Consider the following 22316-nt stretch of genomic DNA (forward strand, 5'->3'; position numbering starts at 1 on the left):
TATTGCGATATTATTTTCTCTTTTTTTTTAACAAAAATATGTAGAATACGTATCGCCCTAAACCGAGGGGAATTTTTTTTTTTTTTTTTTTTTTTTAAATTGGGATATTATTATAACAAAGTAAAAAATATTGTTTTTTTTTTTTTTTTTTTTTTCAATTTTTCTGTCTTTTTTTTGGGGGTTTTTTATAGCGCACAAAATTAAAATCGCAGAGATGTACCACCAAAAGAAAGCTCTATTTGTGGGAAAAAAATTATAAAAATATAATTTGGGTACAGTGTTGTATGACCGCGCAATTGTCATTCAAAATGCGTCAGCGCTGAAAATTGGTCCAGGCACGAAGGGGGTTTAAGTGCCCAGTAATGAAGTGGTTAAGAATAAGAATTAACTGAGCTTTTATCTAAATAAAGGTGTAATCATAAAACAATTTGTTAATAAGAAACTCATGTTTTGTGCCAGATGTTTGGGAGGTTTATGGTGGAAGGTGCTTTTACCTCTCTTCCGTCTGGTTCTCCATGTTGTTTTCTTGCTGTCCAGACTACTTCTGGTCTCTGAGTAGCCTAATGCCACGTACACACGATCGGAAATTCCGACAAGAAAACCGTGTTTTTTTTTTTTTTTGTTTTTTTTCGATGGAATGTTGGCTTAAACTTGTCTTGCATACATACGGTCACACAATTCCGACCATCAAGAACGTGGTGACGTACAACACAACGAGCCGAGAAAAATTAAGTTCAATGATTCCGAGCATGTGTAGAATTTTTGAGCATGCGTATTTTTTTTTTTTTGCATACAGATGATCGTAATTTCTGACCAGAACTTTTCCCGTCGGAAAAATTGAGAACCAGCTCTCACATTTTTGCTGTAGGAAATTCCGACAGAAAAAGTCAGATGGAGCATACACACGGTCCGAATTTCCGACCAAAAGAACTTTTCTTGTCAAACTCTGACCGTGTGTACGCGGCATAAAGGCTGTGGTAGGGCACAAGGTTAGTAATATTTTTTTTTTTTTTCTATCCTGCAGCACAAAGGCATGTCCTGACGTACATGGAAGATGCCCTCACCCAACTTGTAGAGCACAAAGATGACACTGAGCACAGTGACGTTGCCAGGTTTTTCTCTGACTAGTAAGTTTTTCCACTGTTATTGATGCATGTATTCATCTTGTTTCCAAAAGAGACTTGGACAGATAAAATTAGTTTATTGTGCAATAATTTATCATGTTATGTTGATTTTGTGTTTGTTTCTCCAAAATGATTGCAAGAATGCTTATGGCTTAGTGCAGTGGTCTCCAAACTGCGGCCCAGGTGCCGGATGCGGCCCTTTGCTTGCTTTTAGACGGTCCTTGGGGCATTGTTCCCCCACTTTCAGCAACATTGGGGCATAGTTCCTGCAACAAAAAATGGGGCACTATTCCTCCCACTGACATCAATGTTGGGGCACGATTACTCTAATTGATACTAATAATGGAGCGCTATTCCTCCCACTGGCACCAATGGCTGGGCGCGATTCCTCCCACTGGCGCCAATGGCTGGGCGCGATTCCTCCCACTGGCGCCAATGGCTGGGCGCGATTCCTCCCACTGGCGCCAATGGCTGGGCGCGATTCCTCCCACTGGCGCCAATGGCTGGGCGCGATTCCTCCCACTGGCGCCAATGGCTGGGCGCGATTTATAGCCCTTTTAGCTTTGAAAATGACAATGGTCACAAAAATGTGTCAAAAGTGTCCGCCATAATGTCAGTCACAAAAGAAATCGCTGATCGCTGCCATTACTAGTAAAAAGAAAATTATTAATAAAAATTCCATAAAACTATCCCCTACTTTGTAAACGCTATAACTTTTGCGCAAACCAATCAAACGCTTATTGTTTTATTTTTGGTAAAAAAAAACAAATGTAGAATACGTATGGGCTTAAACTGAGGAAAACTTTTTTTTTTTTTATATATATATATATATATATATATATATATATATATATATATATAATATATAATTTTATTGGGGAGTATTATTATTATTATTATAGCAAAAAGTAAAAAAAATATTGCATTTCTTTTCAAAATTGACGCTCTATTTTTGTTTATAGAGCAAAAAATAAAACCCGCAGAGGTGATCAAATACCACCAAAAGAAAGCTCTAATTGTGGGAAAAGGACGTCAATTTGGTTTGGGTGCCACGTCGCACGACCGCGCAATTTTCGGTTAAAGCGGCGCAGTGCCGAATCGCAAAAAGGAGCCAGGTCCTTAACCTGCATATTGGTCCGGGTCTTAACCGGTTAAACACTTTGTAGTTTCCACAATGGCTGCAGTAGAAGGCAGGGCTCGGTATTTCCGATGAGGACATCTTGTCGGAGTAGCTGAGAGACATCAGAAGCTAGTAAAAGATTCAGTCCCAAAACCTCAACTAAAATGGCAGTGTTGGTTCTGAGATGGGAGAACTCTTAACCACTACCCGACGGCCGTACGACTTTATACGGCCGCGGGGTGGTTCTCAATCTCTAACAGGCCGTAAATAGACGGCCTGCGCGCGGATCCAGCGGCGCGCGCGTTATCGCCGCATCGCTGAGATGCCGATGCCGATGCGAGTGCCTGACGGCCGTGATGTCCGCCAGGGACTCGGGATCGGTGGCTACAGGGACAAGACGTGGAGCTCTGTGTGTAAACACAGAGATCCATGTCCTGTCAGGGGAGAGTTGAGACCGATCTGTGTCCCTTGTACATAGGGACATAGATCGGTCACCTGCCCCAGTCACCCCCCCTCCACCTACAGTTAGAACACAATTTAGGGTACACATTTAACCCCTTCCTCACCCCCTAGTGTTAACCCCTTCACTGCCAGTCACATTTATACAGTAATTAGTGCATTTTTATAGCACTGATCACTGTATAAATGTGAATGGTGCCAAAAATGTGTCAAAAGTGTCTGATGTGTCCGCCATAATGTCGCAGTCACGAAAAAAATGCTGATCGCCGCCATTAGTAGTAAAAAAAAAAAAAAAAAATAATAATAATTCTGTCCCCTATTTTGTAAGCGCAATAACTTTTGCGCAAACCAGTCGCTTCTTGCGATTTTTTTTTTTTATTTTTTTTTATTTTTTCCCCCCCCAAAAATATGTAAAATACGTTTCGCCTAGACTGAGAAAAAAAAATGTTTTTTAAAAAAAAATTGGGCTATTTATTATAGCAACAAGTAAAAATTTTTTTTTTTTTTTTTCAAAATTGTCGCTCTATTTTTGTTTATAGCGCAAAAAATAACCGCACAGGCGATCAAATACCACCAAAAGAAAGCTCTATTTGTGGGGGAAAAAAGGGACGTCAATTTTGTTTGGGAGCCACGTCGCACGACCGCGCAATTGTCAGTTAAGGTAACGCTGTGCCAGAAGCTGAAATTTCACCTGGTCAGGAAGGGGTATATGTGCCCAGTAAGGAAGTGGTTAATGAATGTAATAAAGGTTCCCCTTGGAAAGAAGGAAAGACAACTTTAGCTAGAGTAGCCTGGCAGATGTCCACAGCAGCTTAATTACTCACTTAACATACAGGTTGGTTGTTCTGGGCAGATCGGATCTATTATTTCTATATAATTCCAATGGAGCTTGTACTGTATTCTCCTTTCTCTCATCACACGATTAGTGTCCACATAACGTATTGTATTCAACATGTTCCATTTCATCGTTTGGCACCTTTTGCCAACTGCAGCTACCAAGTTACTGTTGGCATCTCTATTTTGTCTCTCATCTCTGTGCTGAGCATATGAAACCAAGCTTCCTTATGCCCCGTAGGGCCCGCTCCCCCCTTCTCCGGAGCCCATCTCTGTGACGGCAGGATTCCAGGTCACTTGTTTGATGTTCCCATTCATGTGCCTTCACCTTCAGGGCATTGGAAACATTTAACAATCTGCAGTTTACACGTCTCACCAAAAAGAAAAAAAGGACCTTTTGTTCTGCATTTGCTCCTGAACTTGGGAGGAAGCTGAAGTGGTTGATCTTTTTAGAACTTTGGAAAGACCTCTGACATTAATGACAACTATAATGGATTCTGATTAAAAAGAGATTGACAGATTGCTTTTTATTAGTGTTTATAGTATTCCCTTTACTACATATCCCATGCCATCAATAACAGGCGCTGTTATTGTGATTCCTAAATCAGGTTGGTCAGGTGATCTCTGAGCTAGTAGCTTTCCTTATTTGATAGCTCTGGTTTGAGTGTATCCACTTTATCTAGTACCGCTATATTCCTCCCCGCCCACCCATTTGTGTTGGTGTTTCAGGGTCTACAGGGGGTTCCCTGAACCCTTCGACTATTCTATGAATATTAGGATGATGGTACATTCCCAATTCATTTGTATTTTTCTAATGTTAGAGGTTAAATCTTTTTTTCAGCTTTCCTTATGTTGTGTGCCCCAGTTTCTACTAGAGCAGTGGTTCTCAACCTGGGGGTCGGGACCCCCTCGGGTCGAATGAGGATTTGCCAGGGGTCACCAAATCCTAGGCTGTTCCTGAAGCTGCCGCAGTTCACGGCATGGCTGGGGGACAGAGTCTAGAGGTCAGCTGACTGGTGAGCAATGTGATGTGGGAAGGCATGGAGGAGACCCCATCTCCTGATTTCAGCATAGGTGTCACTGCTGCGAGACACCACAAAGTCGGAGGCACAGTGAGTAACACTATCTGTGATTATAGTTACCATTAAAAGTCCCCACTACAATTCTTAGATCAGCAGATGACCTTGATCACGAGCACTTAAGTTGGCTGATCAGAACCCCCCCCCCCCCCCCCGGTGGCTCAACGCGATTGGTACTGCGCTGACAAGCCATTCACCTCTGCAGCTAGGGGTTCGGATCCCGGTCTCAGCTACATGTGAATTGAGTTTGGTGGTCTCAGCCCGGCTCCCGGTGGGTGTGCTATGCAAGGTAAGCCTGCGCTTAGTACGCCCACCCCCCTCCCACAAAAACAACCACACTTGCACACACTCGAAATTGGGTTAACATGCACGCACTTTGACCATGCAGTCTCTAAAAAGAGAGGCGAAGGACTAACGGGGCTGGTTGAGCGGGCTAGATCCTCATTCCCTTATAGGGAGTCCCTCTGCCCCGTTGGGCTTTAAAGCGGAGCAGGTAGGGCGGGCTGTGTGGGAGGACCCCCTCACACATCCACCATTGCCACCCGGGGCATGGAGAAAGGTGACAGATTGCCTCTGGGGAGGCCTGCCTACTCCCAACTCCTGCAGTCCGGCTCCTCTCTCGAGTACACGCACAAAATACACTTTAAAAAAAGAAAAAAAAGAACCCCCCCCCCCCCCCCCCCAAGCACTGCCACTCATCCCAACTCTCTGCCAGGACTGGCACTCATCCCAACTCCCCCCACCAAGGAGTAAGAAGAAAAAAATGGAGAATACGTGGAAGGAAGACAAAAAGAGGGGGAGGAACAAAGAAAAAGTAAGAAAGAATAAGAACAAGAAGGCTAGAGAGAGGGATGGGGAAATAAAACAAGAAATTAGGATAGAGAGAGATAAAAGGGAAAGAAAGGAGAACAAAGAGAGAGTGGTACATCCCAAAATGTACCATATGGGTTTTTAATACTGTACCAGTGGAAGGGACTCGGGGAGCGCTAAATGTCCGTGGGTTAGGGACGCAAATTACTTGTCTTGCCTTGGGTGCTGACAACCCACGCTACAAAAATATTTTAATCTGTTAGGAAAATTGGGAAAATTTTATCAAGGGGTCACGACACTAAAAAGGTTGAGAACCACAGTACTAGAGGGTAGAATAGAACATAGTGAGGTTTTCTGGGAGGTAGTATGCAGCCCATAGTCCCAAAGCTACCTGTGCACATACAAGTTCATGCAGAAGCCTAATGCCCCGTACACACGATCAGATTTTCCGTCTGAAAAACCTTGGATGTTTTTTTCGACGGAATTCCGCTCCAAGCTTGGCTTGCAAACACAGTCACACAAGTTCTCTGAACTTTCGACCGTCAAGAATGCAGTGACGTACAACACTACGACGAGCCGAGAAAATGAAGCTCAATGCTTCGAGCATACGTTAGAATTTTGAGCATCGGAATTGCTACAGACGAAAGGATTTTCAGAGGGAGGAAAATCCAATCGGAAAATCCAATCGTCTGTAGCAATTCCGACGCATGCTCGGAAGCATTGAGCTTCATTTTCTCGGCTCGTCGTAGTGTTGTACATCACTGTGTTCTTGACGGTCAAAAGCTCAGAACTTTTGTGTGGATGCAAGCCAAGCTTGAGCGGAATTCCGTCGGGAAAAAAAACATCTTTTGCTGCCGGAAATTCCGACAGCAAAAGTCCTATTGGAGCCTACACACGGTCGGAATTTCCGTTCAAAAGCTCACATCGGACTTTTTCTGTCGGAATTTCCGATCGTGTGTACGGGGCATTAGTTTTTGTTTCTACAGAAATCTGGAGTAGATTCAGCGATCCATGGTGTCTATTCTTGCAGATATGTCTACATTGGTGCTGATGCCCATATTATTCAGTGCACAATGGGTACAGCCATTTATCAAGAGCCGTATACACAGCCCTCAAATGGGGTTCTTCTTCCAATTGCACCATTTAATATCCCAATTGAGGTCTGTCGGCTGTTTTGGATAGATTGGTGAGTGGTTATTGCTTGCTGTGTTGCTGCCGTGGAGACTTTAAAGTGTCTGTAAATCTCATACATGATATATGAACAAAGCATATCCTTCTATAGTGTGTACCTATCTCAATTAAGAGCACTAGGTGCCATTTCTGTCTGCTGACTTATTCCTTGCTGTCAGCATAATTAACTTCTGACACATTTTCCTGGCACAAAGAGGGGAAAAAAGTGACACGGAAGGGATCTCCAGGTGATTTGACAGCATCGGCTCTGTTCGTGTGCTGTGTGGAGGGGGTTGTGTCCTTCTTTTTTTTTTTTTTTCCTTCAGTTGGCTCTCAGAGCTCTCCACACTGAGCTCTACAGAATCTAACTCCAGCTCTCCGCCCCCTTTATTCTGATGGTCAGACAAGGTTTATAAATTGAAGACTTTGAATTGATGAAGAGAAGACTGCAGATAAACAGGTACAACTTATATAGGCGGATTTGTTTAATTTATATGTATCACCTGAGGCCAGTCACTTCACCAGGTATATGTAAGGGTTTCCAACCAATTTTATGTAGAAATCATCCAACTGGGGCACTTTTTCCAGTGACATTTTGGAGAGCTTTCTGTTGTGTATACAGGACAGTAAAGCCTTTTTTTATTTTTTCTTTCTTTCTTTCTTTATTTTCTTTTCTCCTTTCTTTCTTTTCTCCTTTCTTTCTCTTTTTTTTTTTTCTCTTTCTTTTTTTTTCTCTTTCTTTCTTTCTTTCTCTCTTTTTTTTTTCTCTTTCTTTTCTCTCTTTTTTTTTTTTTTTCTCTCCTTTCTTTTCTCTTTCTTTTTTTTCTCTTTCTTTCTCTCCTTTCTCTCTTTCTTTCTCTCCTTTCTCTCTTTCTTTCTCTCCTTTCTCTCTTTCTTTCTCTCCTTTCTCTCTTTCTTTCTCTCCTTTCTCTCTTTCTTTCTTTATTTCTTACTGCCGGGGGGGAAAATGAACCAGCTTTTTTTTTTTTTTTCCCCGGCAGTTTTTCCTACGGGAAACACTGCCGTGAAGCATACACAGGGCCAGGATTCCCGACCAAAGCTCTCATAGCAGTTTTCCTGTCGAGGAAACACGGCGTGTGTAGGGGGGGAAAAAGTTACCGAGCAGGTTGTCGGTTTTCCCCTTGGGATTCACTGTGTCCCGCAATGTACTTCCTCAGCTTTCTTCTCCAATTCTCATTTCTGATTAGATGGACGCATTCAGGAAGCTGACAAAGAACAGGTTCCGTTTTCACGCTTGGTTTACGTTGTAGCCACTTAGAAATTATGAGGTTAATTAGATTGACACTGCTTTCTCAATGTGACAATCTCCTATAACCATCCGTTACCATGTGGACAGGTGACACCACATATCAACCATTAGAGAGATGGCTATTGAGGATGCACGTTTAAAAAAAGAACTCCTACATTCAAAACATTCCAAGCTTCTAATGGCAGAACCTTTTAGTTTTCTGAAATGAAAACCATTATCTTGTTTTTTTTTTTTTCTAAAGCTGGGATGGCTGTTTGTAAATCAGCAGATTTGTTTAAGGCCCCATGCACACGGGACGCTGGTGCAAACTCTGCTAAACACACGTTTTTAAAGGCTAAAACCGGCATTTAAAAGCGCCTGTTTTGCCGCAAATTTTGTTCACTTGCCACATCACCTGGCCACGTTACTTGCCACATCACCTGCCACAAGTTGTGGATTGTCCACTTGCCATGTCACCTGCCACTTCACATGGCCATGTCACCAGCCACAAGTTGTGGATTGTCCACAATGCAAGCAATTACAATTTTTTTTTTTTTTAATGGTTTTTCATCATTTGCCATCATTTTTGAGATTTCTAATGTAAAAAAAATAGGTCACCTTTTTAAAAACGCCTATAAACCAATATATAACCCCCCCCCCCCCATCCAAATCCCTTCCCTCTCCTCTCCCCCTTCAGACCCGTTGCCAGTATGTCGTCCCATTTTCACCATTTATGCTTGTGCCCTACTCTTATCTCGTATAAATTAGACCACTTCAAGGAGATGTCCTCCCTCCTCTGAAGCTAGAAAGGATTTCCAGGGTGCCCAGGTCTTTAAATAATTCTCTCGTTGTTGACGTGATGAGAGAACCAGGTCTTCCAACCTGCTTATCTCCCTTACTTTGCAGGCCCACATTTGTATTGTAGGTGCTACTATTGATTTCCATTTCAATGGTATACAAGTTTTTGCCGCGTCTAATAAGTAGCAGGCAAGGGATTCTTTGTATCTTTTCTCTGATATGTCATTTATATGTAGGAGGCACACTGCTGGATCCTCTTGGAACACGTGGAGTTTTTATTGGATTTATTGAAAATAGTACTGCATGAAAATTATTTTCTTTTCAAAGATACCCATTTTTTTTACAGCTCAGAGGGGCTTCGATGGGTTCTAATGTCGCACCCCCATATGCAAATGCGTTCATGAACATGATTGAAGTTTCATTGATTTATGTCAATGGTTTGTTTTTTGAACATTGCCAAGGATGGTACAGATTTGTGGACGATATTTTTGCCGTGTGGGGTGGCGACATGGAATCCTTATTTCTTTTTGATTGTTATCTCCATTATCTTATCCCCGGTTTAAAATGTAATATGGAATATAGTAAAACTCTAATTTCTTTCCTTGATACCACTCTATGTATCAACAATATGAAAATCATGAGTGATTTATATGTAAAAAACACTGATCGCAATCAATTGTTACACTTTAGCAGCTTTTACCCACGGTGCGTTTTTTTTAACTCCATTCCTAAAAGTCAGCTAATGCGTGTTCAGAGAATAGTTAATGATCCACAATGTTGCCAACAGAGATGAAATGAAATGAGAAAAAAACGTATCCAGCGAGGATACCCTGAAGCATCAGTCAAAAAAGAACAATCACATTTAAACACTAACGGGATGCCTAAAAGATCGTCTAAAAGAATCCCCTTTGTCTCACAGTATCATCCTTTTTTCCATATAAAATTTTTAATATAAAAAAACATTGGAATTTACTTAAGACTAGTTATCCTACCATTAATGAATTTTGGAGTTTACCCATGCCCTCATATAGGAAAGGAAGAACACTCAGAGATCGATTGGTGAAATCGGACCAATTTTCTCTGCCTGTTCCTAAATTGACATTTTTGGGACCGAAAAACATGGGATCTTTCCCCTGTTTATCTTGTATCCAATGTAACTCTATGATTAAAGGTAAATATATCTCACATCCCCACAAAGGCTTTAATATTCCCATTAGGGGACACTACACCTGCCAATCATCATTTGCGGTTTATGCTATCAAATGTCCATGTGGATTATTATATATTGGGGGGAAACCACCCAAAAGGTAAAAGACCGAATAGCTCGTCATAAGTATTCTATCAGAGATAAATTAACAGTTACCACTTGCTCGTAATTTTGTAGAAAAAGGACACACTGTCTCACAATTAAAATATATGGTATTAGAAGGCATTGAAAGAAACAGGAGAGGTGGTGATCGTGAACTTACCTTGAGCAGACGTGAAGTACATTGGATACATTTCCTTAATACGATCACTCCTAATGAATTAAACACTGATTTGGATTTATATCCATTTATATGTTTTATAATTTTTTTGATTGATTAATATTTGGGTTTATATCTATTTTTATATCTATTTTTATATATATATATATATATATATATATATATATATATATATATATATATATATATATATATATATATATATATATATATATATATATATATATATATATATATATATATATAATAAATATCATTTTTTTCAGACTGGCACTGGGATAGCTCCTGGAGATTTTTGAGGCTGTGGCCAGCTGGATTAACCCTTTTTTGTATCTATGGTGTGAAATACTTGAAATTACCTTGTGTGAATTTGATCTGATTAGTAAGCAATTAACCATGTAATTGATTCCATATGTGAAGTGTTTAACCACTTAAGCCCCAGACCATTTTGTTGCTAAATGCCCAGGCTAGGTTTTGCGATTCGGCACTGCGTCGCTTTAACAGACAATTGCGTGGTCGTGCGACGTGGCTCCCAAACAAAATTGGCGTCCTTTTTTTCCCCACAAATAGAGCTTTCTTTTGGTGGTATTTGATCACCTCTGCGGTTTTTATTTTTTGCGCTATAAACAAAAATAAAGTGACAATTTTGAAAAAAAATGCAATATTTTTTTACTTTCTCTTATCACCTTCCAGGACGGCACACGAGAGATGATGGCTCCTCCCCACAGGAAACACAATCACTTAACAATTTAAAAGTCCCCACCCTTCCCCTTGATCCCCAGTATTGATTGTGTTTCTCCCGAACACATCGTCACGTTTGTTTTGTTTGAATACCTAGAGACCGGGGAGGGTCGAAGGTACCCCTGTTGAGACAGGTCTTAGGGAGGCCGGGGAGGGCTGAACTAACCTGTAGGCCTTCGGGTCTAACTCACAGGTCGCCCCAGGCGTGCACCAGCGCTCTGAGCTGCGGGGAGGCTTGCCATCGCTAGGGTGCAGAGGAAACGCCGCCATTTGAAGAGCTCTCTCTTCCCGGGTACTGCTTCCTACTTTTGGAAACATGGCGCTCCAAGCCTCTCTGAGTGAAGGTGGGCTTTTGCCTCACAGCGCAACCCGGAAGGAACGCCTAGAGAGCAGCATGGGCGGCGGAAGGGTCGGCTTGCGGATAGCCCCTGCAAGAGGTACCGACAGCCATGGACCCAGCCAAACCTCCTCATGGAACAGGAGGAGATGAAGGCATATGTGACTGCAAGCAGATCCAGGTCGGGGTGCAGTGAGTACAAATCCCCCTTGGAAAAGGAGGAGGGAAGGGAGTGAGAGCTCCTGGATTTCAGGGGTCTGGGATCCTGGAGCCAGCCAGGCAGGACTGGTTTTCTCACCTTACCCTTTCCCCTCCCCAGTACAAACCTGCAGTCCTGGGGGAGGACAAAGTAATATTATGCATATATGTATATCTCTTGTCTGGCAGAAACCCCCCAGCGGATCCCAGGAGATCCCAAATAAATGGTCTCCTGCCGCTACAAGGTATAGCTCCTCTAAAAATAAATATGTGGGTCATAAGATAAACTCCCACTCAAAATCCTTTTTTGCTAAGAATGCATGGATAACCTAGCAGAGAAAGGGACTCCTGCAATAATGGGGTATCTCTCATCTATACAGATGGAAAGACCGGCAACGGTTAAAACTTTCCGTGAAACTGCCAGGCAGTCAGTAACCTAAGGTCTGACATAAGAGGAGCTTATCCCTAGAGAAAACATATCCTCCCAGGAAGGCCTCACCTGAATAGTATCTAGTGCCCTTCCCCCGCTTTCATTCATTCCCTTTAGTCCGGGTAGAGGAAGCAAAGGACAGGGAGGATATGAAAAGCAAAGCTGAACAGGACGCCCCTTCACCCTAGAGGGTCTGGATGGACTCCTGCGGGCAATACAGGCCTCTGAGGAGATTATAGGAATCCCTGAAGGATTAGGGCCAGCTACCATGAATCTGACATATAGCTCATAATGGTGTTGTTAGATGTTTTTTTTTTTTTTTTTTTTTTTTAGCCCCCAAAAAACGTACCTCCTAAACTCTTAGGATAGGCCCGACAAGGGGGGCAGCTTATATATATATATATATATATATATATATATATATATATATATATATATATATATATATATATATATATATATATATAATATATATATTACCCCTGTGGGGGTTGCTTATTGTCTACAACATCTTCCCAGGTTCCAACCTATCACTTTCTCCTTACAATGCTGTTATACTTATCAGTATGTAAGGGTTAATCTGAATCTCTTGTGGCTCAGGCAACAAACCAGTGAAGCAGCCATACAGGTGTCTGATTGCCTCCAGCCTAAAAGTTATGGTCATCTCTTCACGAGAGACCTAATTGATTTCTGAGTCTGTGCTCGTTAAGACCGTAGAGACTAGGACTCGCTCCCACCTGTGTGTGGGCCAGCTACACCTACTCAGATCTAGGCAATAGTAGGTTAGCAGCTACCACTACTGTGGTATATTTAAACACCTCAGATTTCCATTATTTGGAACTACCAGGCTCCTCCACTGGGAGGAAGGATCAGTATCTGAGATTCAGGTTATGCCTAGGATAGGTCGTTGGCTGTCCGCACATCAGAAATACACAACATGGGGAGTCTTTTATCTTGTGTCATTTTGATATACATATATATACAGTATATAGATAAATATCCTATGATTCACCAAAAATTGATTAGGTAACGGTACGCTGTTCCTAGTCAAACGCTTAACACTGAATGGTGGGTGATGCCTCTATTACATATCAGCACAGTCGGATACATGACTGTATACTATTGCTCATCAAAAAAGTATGACATTGATTTGTCGGTGACACATCTATTATATAACGGCACACTATTGTTGTTCAGAAACGCACCACATTGAATTACTGTGGGTGAAATTTCTGTCGGATACAGGACTGTATACTATTGCTCATCAGAAAAGTGTGACATTGATTTGTCGGTGACACATCTATTATATAACGGCACACTATTGTTATTCAGAAACGCACCACATTGAATTACTGTGGGTGAAATTTCTGTCGGATACAGGATTGTATACTATTGCTCATCAGAAAAGTATGACATTGAATTGTCGGTGACACCTCTGTTATATTGTTATTCAGATACATACCATATTGATTTACTGTTGGTAAATATTTCTGGAGGTTACATGTCTGTACACTATTGCTTATCAGAAACGCATGACGTTGAGTTACTGATAGCGACTTTTCTGCTGATTATATGACTGTACAATTTTTGCTAAACAAAAACGCATAACATTGTATTATTGGTTATGATATTTATGTATTCAGATATGCACTGCTTCAAGGTTTCCTTTTGCTAGTGACATCTCGGTTGATTAGAAGACCCGGCAAGGTTGCATTTAGTAACACACTGAGTTGTCGGCAACATTCTGTTGGTCATATAACTGTTCAAGTTTTTTTCTAATCAAAATCATTCACAACTTTGTATGGTGGGTTCAATGACGGTTTAACATTACTATCCAGAAACGCACAGCATTGGATTTTTGCTAGTAGCGTTTTTTCTATCGGGTATATGACTGTGTAGTGATGGTAATCAGGAATATACAATCTTACTGTCTGTAACATTTGTTGTCCTATACCCTGTTGTTTATCTGTAATGTGTTAATACCGCTCTCTGCTAGTTATGACTGCAGGTAGTATAGCACCAGCCATACACGGTTGAGGCCGCATTTGTCCTTCTTTGTTGTCTGCATGCAGCTGCAATTCATGATCATCAGAAATATACTATAGGTGCTAGTGTTATTTTCTGTTGATTTAGAGGACCGTACTGTGGTCAGAGTCAGGAATAGACAACACTAAAGTTGTTCTTGTCATCCCGTCTGGACTCTATTACCTGGGATCGCTGCAAATAGATAAAACACAGCAGTAGAAGGTGTCTGTGCCCTCCGCGTTTAATTACTCAGAAAAACACCATATTGGCTAGTGGCCTCTCTGTTGGATGCAGGACCTTATAACCTATTAAGCATCAGAAACTCACACTTGGAGCTTCTGTCCTTTCTCTGGGCTGAGGTTATATGGTATCTTATTGCATATTAGAATTACACAACATCCCTTGGTTGGTTTGTGTCTTCTCTATCCTACAGTTATCTGTATATCAGAAAACACAGCAGTGAAAGCTGGGGGTGTCTTCCTGCTTTGTGTTCCATGTTAAGTCTGAGCTTGCTACCCTTCGGAAATACAAGATTTATGACCTGTATTTCAGAGATGTTTTGGTCACTTTATTTCAGACCTCATTTTCCATGTACATGGAAGGAACAAGATTTCTGATTGCAGGCCTTTACTTCTAGGCATGCCAGAATTCCCTGGACCTTGGACCCAGTAGGGTTATAGGACACTGGAAGGAGGTCATAAAATCACCTATCAGGTTTTTTCTTAGTAGGAAAGGGGTAACGCTTTTAGGAGCTGTTTGCTTAAAAATTCAGCATCAGAATATTCTGACTGTTTCTCCCGATCCGATAGGTTTATGGCTCGGTATATGTTCTTCATGTCACCCCCTTGGACGAACTGGATGTGAATAACCAATATTCGTCTTTTACTCCTACTATAGCATTTGTCCCTTTATGGTAGGGATCTGTTTAACTTGACACTCCATTGGTGCTTGGAGTGAATCATGACCTCGAACACTGGATATTTACAGAATACTGTATTCTGTTGGCGTGTGGCACTCATGGGTTTACCCTGAGAATATAGGGTAAAAGGTGTCTGCGTGTTATACGCAGGGTGCGGTGAAAAGTTTTTTTCTTTCCCCGACACTTTTGTTTCTTTTCTGTTATATACCAATTAATGCAGTGGTTACTCGCAATTTAGTAACAGGCTCTTTTTCTGCGCAGTTTAATATATTGACTCGCAGAGTTATAAGGAGCCTGGGGTATATAGAACAATTTCACAGCCGACATGTCAGCATTCAGATGGGAAGAAACCCAGAAGTGGGGAATGACCAGGATGAGACCTACTTGCCAAACGCCTTGCAGTGCAGCCGTTTTGACCGGTCTAGCAGTGTGCGTTGGAGACAGAATTTTGTCCACGCGTATTGGCGGGCGCATGAATGAGCCACGCCAAGGCATCCTGTGGTCCTGACACTGACCAATAAGTGTCCTCACTATGAAGTCGCATGCATTCCAATAAATGGAGGTGGACAGGTGGACTGAAGGGAGTGCAGGAGCACACCAAACGCCTTGTTTAGTCACATACCTGTCCAGCCATTTGAATCAAGGGAATAAACTTCCCTTAAACCTAGTATCCTTGTTTCACCATGACTATGGCAAACAAAAAGGGGGACCCACAAGGATTGCCCATCAGGAGACCTTTTTTTCCTTTCTAAACCATTCTCCTGAACAGACTAGTGGCTTAAAACCAGATGTTTTGTCTTGGTTGATCAAAGTAGGTCCTTGTTTCACAGAACAAATGTCTAGATGGTCCTATGCAGCAGTGGCAGACATTATCGACCACGATGTCTAGAATATTGGCACAGCCAACCTTTCTATCCTAAAAAATACTCGGGCTCTCAGAATGTTTTTTCTTTAAGAGCACGTGCCACCTAGACCTTGCATCCAAAGAGGAGACAAGGGCATAGGTGGAGCAGACCTGCAGGTCATTTACATGATCCAGCTAGGATACCTTCATCACACACTAGGGAGTGGAGGTGGTGAAATAAAATCAGATTCTGACACCTAGCAGAAGACCTTGCAGGCAAGGGTCCCACCCTAAAGTAGGCCTTTTTGGTTCCTTGATTATCCTCTCGTGTGCCGTCCTGGAAGGTGATAAGAGAAAACCTACGTTACTTACCGATAACGTTATTTCTATGAACCTTCCAGGACGGCAGGCCTACTTCCCGCCCTATGTGGAGGGAAAAGATAAGCTAAACGCTAGGTGGTAAGTACCTATACGGAACAAGGTCCCTTGTGAACCAGTTCAGGATTACTTTATTACATACTGGGGATCAAGGGGAAGGGTGGGGACTTTTAAATTGTTAAGTGATTGTGTTTCCTGTGGGGAGGAGCCATCATCTCTCGTGTGCCGTCCTGGAAGGTTCATAGAAATAACGTTATCGGTAAGTAACGTAGGTTTTTTGCTATAATAAATATCCCCCAAAAACATATATAAATTTTTTTTCCCCTCAGTTTAGGCCGATACGTATTCTTCTACCTATTTTTGGTAAAAAAAATCGCAATAAGCGTTTATCGATTGGTTTGCGCAAAATTTATAGCGTTTACTAAATAGGGGATAGTTTTTATTGCATTTTTTTTTTTTTTTTTACTACTAATGGCGGCGATCAGCGTTTTTTTTCGTGACTGCGACATTATGGCGGACACTTCGGACAATTTTGACCCATTTTTGGGACCATTGTCATTTTCACAGCAAAAAATGCATTTAAATTGCATTCTTTATTGTGAAAATGACAGTTGCAGTTTGGGAGTTAACCACAGGGGGCGCTAAAGGAGTTGGGGTTCACCTAGTGTGTGTTTACAACTGTAGGGGGGTGTGGTTGTAGCACTGACGTCATCGATCAAGTCTCCCTATAAAAGACCTGTTTGCTGGCACTCGTTATATACCGTGTGCAGTTCTCCTCCATTTCCTTGTGTGTCCAGCGGCAGCACCGTGTATACTCTTTACCATCACTTAAAGGCCACTGGTGGACTTTTATTGTCATACATTCAGACAAATTTTCCCGGGGGAACCATAAACGGGGTTGTTCTCTTGGCAGAACGTTTCGTTTATGGAATCTCAGAACTGGCAGACATTGTAGTGTAGCTTCTTTCATACGGAAACAAAGTTGATGACCCCGGTGTTATCGATCTGGACATTCAAAACCCACTTCACATCATACAAGGGACAATGATCTTCCACATTATGCTAGGGACACTAATCTTTCACATTAAACGAGGAACACTGATCTTTCACATTGTGTCAGGGACAGTAGCAGCACAGAACTTTATTTTTATGCTGGCCCTCCTATGACCAACTTTTATCCCAGCCAATCAGTGTCTCCAGTGTCAGGGATAGCCTGCACGTGGTGCATCCACATATTCGGTTTAATACCTTGCCATCTTCTAACCTTCAATACAGGCAGAGGCCAAGTGTTCGCTATCTTTCTTGTGAATGGCCTGCAGTAGAACCGAGGTGCCCAGATTTGTCTCTATTGGTCTGTGTGCACATTTCACCCCTACAGAGTCCAGAGATAGACCTTCCTTTAAAACATTTCCTGTGGCGGTACAGGTGACACAATAGCGGAAAGCTGCTCCGCTACATTCTGACCATATCGGGTTTCCCTGACTTGACGAAGGTGAAGTTCATTCTTGGCGCATACTCCCAGAACGACTTATTTGCCTGTGGCTGCTATTATAAGAGATATATATATATATATTATATCTACCATCGCTCAAAACTCCATCTTTGTTAAGATGGGAAATTAGTCACACATGTTTAAATGTAAGTGAACCCAAAATACAAATTTCATCAATGACGAAATATTTTTCAAGCACTCACAGATATGACTAACTTATTTTAAAGGGGTTGTAAGCCCTCCACTGTGCAGTTTGTTTTGCACAGTGTGGCCCTGAACCTCATCTTCTGGGGTCCCCCGGTGGCGTTTGCGGCTCTCCTCGCATCGGATGCATGCATAGGATGAATTAACCACTTCAGACCCGGAAGATTTGGCTGCCCAATGACCGGGCCATTTTTTTTTTTTTTTTTTTTTTTCCGATTCCGTGTCGGTCGTGCAACGTTGCACCCAAACAAAACTGGTATCTTTTCTTCTTTTTCCAGAAATAGAGATTACTTTTGGTGGTATTTGGTCATCTGTCTTTATTTTTTGTGCTATAAACAAAAAATAGTTTTGCTATAATGTCCCTTAAAATATATATATATATATATATATATATATATATATATATATATATATATATATATATATATATATATATATATATATATATATATATATATATATTTTTTTTAATTAAAATGCTTATTGGGAGCGCAGTCATTACCAGAAGGCCTCGATGCGCTCATAGAACCAACATATACAAGTACAAAACGCATCTCTCATTACTGTAAGATAACAATATAAAACTATATATATATATATATATATATATATATATATATATATATATATATAATTTTTTTTTTTCCCCCTCAGTTTAGGGCGATATGTATTCTTGTTTTTGGTAAAGAAAATCGCAATAAGCGTATATTGATTGGTTTGTGCAAAAGTTACAGCGTCAAAACCATAGACCATAACCTATTTTAGATTGTAAGCTCTTATGAGCATTGAGCCAGGGTCCTCCTGGGCCTCTTGTATTGTAACTGTACTGTCTCCCTTTTATATGTAAAGCTCTGCACAAACTTGGCAAAATATAAATCCTGTATAATACTAGGAATAACATCTGAGAAAAACCTGTGCCAGTTGCAAATGAACTGTGGGCACCCAACCTGCACTAACTTACTGTATCTTAAATGCCTGCTCTAGGCATCATTTTCCGACTACCCAAAACCTACAGAGGGCATCAATCAAGGAGCATTTTATCACTTGCCAGGTAAATCCTGCCAGTTAGGTTGTGACAAAGAAACCAGTTCAGGTTGTGACTTGCCAGGTGGGTGGAAGATCTTTGGGTGAGCGTAATCCCTCACCAGCTAAATAGCATCAAAATCCCACTTTAGATAAAATGGGCAATAGCCCTCCATCTCACTAATATGTTAAATAATCCAATGCTTGGAAGCACTTTCTAGCTCAAGGTATGCCTCCATCAGTTAAAGTGAAACTGAAGTTAAAGTGATTATAAGGTCTTCTTTTTTTTTTTTTTTTCCTTTTCTGGAGCCCATGGGGTTTCTCCTCCCAGTATTACTGGCTTATCCTCTTCTTGGTGTGCCACCATAGAAAGCTGCTTCCTTTCCTATGGTGGCACATCTGTGGGCTCCATCCCGAGCTGCACTGTCTGGGTCCATTGACAGACAGTTTGGCTCAGCTTCACCTCCCACTTCCTCATCAGTCGCTACTCTCAGGCACAGCACGTGCCTCTTTTTCTAGGGTCCCCCGCCAGCGCTGTCTGCTTCTCCTCTTCTTTTGAGTGCCCCCCATAGCAAGATGTATGCTTTGGGGTCACTCGTGTGGGTGCGCTTCTGAGCCAGGCTGGTTTCATCCCGCTCCCTCCTCACGGGATTTGATTGACAGCAGCAGGAAACAAATCTCACTGCTGCCAGGAAGAGAAAGCAACGTTGCTGCAGGTGGGCACAACACTGGATCAAAACACCAGTAAGCAGGGGCAGCCCGTCTATTTGGTGTGCCGCCCACTTTCTCTAGGCATGTGATGGATAGATTCATGCCGCCCCCTATTCATGCACCCAGGTTTGTTACAACAGCGAATGAATATTCTTTGTTGCAATACTGATCCTTCTCCAGGCCAATTGGGAAGCGGGTCCGATACCCGTCACCCAATTGGCTAAAAGGATGGGTGATCCTATTGGACGCCTAGGAGGAGGGGAGGAGACGCACAGTGGAAGCCAGGAGGAGAAGAGCCACTGGAAAAGCCCGATGCCTGGCTGTCTGATCCCTGCCACCGCTCCTTGGATGCCCGCTGATGCTTGCCGCCTAGATGGGGTAAGTGCCGGTGGACAACTGTGGGAGGGGGGGGTGATTTGAGCAGGGAGCTGATCATGGCATGGAAGCTTAACACAGTAAAAAAAAACAAAAAAACTCATGCCTTTTACCACGTTAAGGTCCCTTTTCAGTAAAATAAATACATTGGCAGCTCTTCAGCTTATCATTTAGGCCTCTGCTGTTTGAAAATGTGATCCTGTGTGTTCCCATTCACCTGCCTTCTGGTGACCTGCATACAACCTTCCTATGCTCTAGTACAGTGGTCTCAAAGTACCGGCCCGCGGGCCATTTGCGGCCCGCGGACCAGTTATAAATGGCCCTCAGGCAGGGTGGAAGTGAGGGGAGCAAAAAAAAAAAAAAAAAAAAAAATTTTTTTTTTTTTTTGAGCTGGTGCCATCTGGTGGTGAGCCGTTGGTATTACAAGTTATTACCACCAGATGTGAGCTGGCGCCATCTGGTGGTGGCCGTTGGTATTACAAGTTAAGCATTACAAGTTAAACAGCAATTCTAATGTCATTTTACACTATTTTCACTGCCATATTCTTCCCTCTAATTAGAACCCCCAAACATTATATATATTTTTTATCCTAACACCCTAGAGAATAAAATAGCGATCGTTGCAATACTTTCTGTTACGCCGTATTTGCGCAGCGGTCTTACAAGCGCACTTTTTTGGGAAAAAATTACACTTTTTTTAATTAAAAAATAAGACAACAGTAAAGTTATCCCCATTTTTTTTAATATTATGAAAGATAATGTTACGCCGAGTAAATTCATACCCAACATGTCACGCTTCAAAATTGTGTCCGCTTGTGGAATGCCGACAAACTTTTTTACCCTTTAAAATCTTCATAGGCGACGTTTAAAAAAATCTACAGGTTGCATGTTTTAAGTTACAGAGGAGCTAGAATTATTGCTCTCACTCTACCAATCGCGGCGATACCTCACATGTGTGGTTTGAACACCGTTTACATATGCGGGCGCTGCTCACGTATGTGTTCGCTTCTGCGCGCAAGCTCGTCGGGACGGGGTGCATTTTCTGGCTCCTAACTTTTTTAGCTGGCTCCAAGATTCCAAGCAAATTTGTCAAACCCTGACTTACACCAGTGCTGGTGGTAATAATGCGCTCGCTGACACCAGTGCTGGGGGTTAATAATGTGTTCGCTGACACCAGTACTGTTGTTTTTGAAGTTTGAAAGTTTGCATGCGGCCCCCCATGGCATATGAAAACTTGTCTTGTGGCCCTCAGGTAATTTGAGTTTGAGACCCCTGCTCTAGTATGTGTAGAAACGCATCCTCCTGGCTTTGTGATCAGAGTTTGGAAAGCTCATCAGTGTGGGCACTACAGGAGAGGGCGGCCCTTCCAGCAGGTGCCTCTCTATAAATCAGAGTGCGTGTAGAATTCCCCAAGGCTATTTAAAGAGTATTTGTTACAAGTCCGGCTATGAGATAATTACATTGTTTTGTTGTAACTGAGCCGCCTCATTCCTGAGAAACATGGGTCCGTTCTCAAGTGCTAGAGCTCGATATATTAATACCTTCTGTTCAAGTTCAGCTGTGTGTGACCACATCAATCGCAGGACCCACAATTCCCTGGGGGCAGCGGAAGTCTCCAGCCAACACGTCGCTATGGCCAATGAACAGAACATTTTTGGCTCCTGTGTCATACTAAAGGTGGCCTAAAGTTTAACCCCTTCCATACAGGGCACTTGTACACCTTCCCGCCCAGACCAATTTTTAGCTTTCAGCGCTGTTACACTTTGAATGACAATTGCGCGGTCATGCTACACTGTACCCAAACTAAATTTGTATCATTTTGTTCCCACAAATCGAGCTTTCTTTTGGTGGTATTTGATCACCTCCTGGGATTTTTATTTTCTGCAAGAAAAATTAAAAAATTACCGAAAATTTTGGAAAAAAAGTTTTTTTTGTTTGTTATAAAACATTGTAAATAAGTTTTCTCCTTTACTGAGGTGGCACGTATAGGCGGCATGGATGGGCACTGATAGGTGGCACGGATGGGCACTGATGGGTGGCACTAACGTATGTGTTGTACTAATGGATGCCAAACAATGCCTGCCGATCAGTGATGCCCATTGTGGGCACTGATTGGCATCCATTATTTCTGTCATTGTCATCCCTGGTGGTCTAGGGTGGCATACCTGTGTTTTGCATCCCTGGTGGTCTAGTGGCATCCCTGGTGGTCCAGTGTGGGCATCCTCGGGGAGGCTGTGCTGATAATCGATCAGCACAAACTCCCCCTGTCAGAGGAGCAGCTGATCGGCTCTCCTCTTCTCGCGTCTGACTGACGCGAGTGAGGAAAAGCCGATTACCGGCTTTTCCTGTTTACATTGTGATCAGCCGTGATTGGATACGACTGATCATGTGGTAAAGCGTCTTCGTCTGAGACACTTTACCTAGATCGGTGTTGCGGTGTGTCAGACTGACACCCTGCAACAACGATCGCCGCGATGCGCGCCCCCGGGGGCGTGCAGCGGCTCAATAT

At 42.3% G+C, this 22316-nt stretch overlaps 1 protein-coding gene across 1 annotated transcript in view; it reads left to right on the plus strand.

Moving 5' to 3' along the window:
* C11H11orf49 (chromosome 11 C11orf49 homolog) overlaps positions 1 to 22316 on the plus strand; it is a 154940-nt gene that overhangs the window by 43466 nt on the left and 89158 nt on the right. Inside the window, exon 2 of the mRNA XM_040328223.1 lies at positions 1025 to 1127. Coding sequence (XP_040184157.1) covers positions 1025 to 1127 — 103 coding nt within the window. The remainder of the gene's footprint in view (positions 1 to 1024; positions 1128 to 22316) is intronic.

Source organism: Rana temporaria, chromosome 11, assembly GCF_905171775.1.
Source record: "Rana temporaria chromosome 11, aRanTem1.1, whole genome shotgun sequence".
Taxonomy (NCBI): domain Eukaryota; kingdom Metazoa; phylum Chordata; class Amphibia; order Anura; family Ranidae; genus Rana; species Rana temporaria.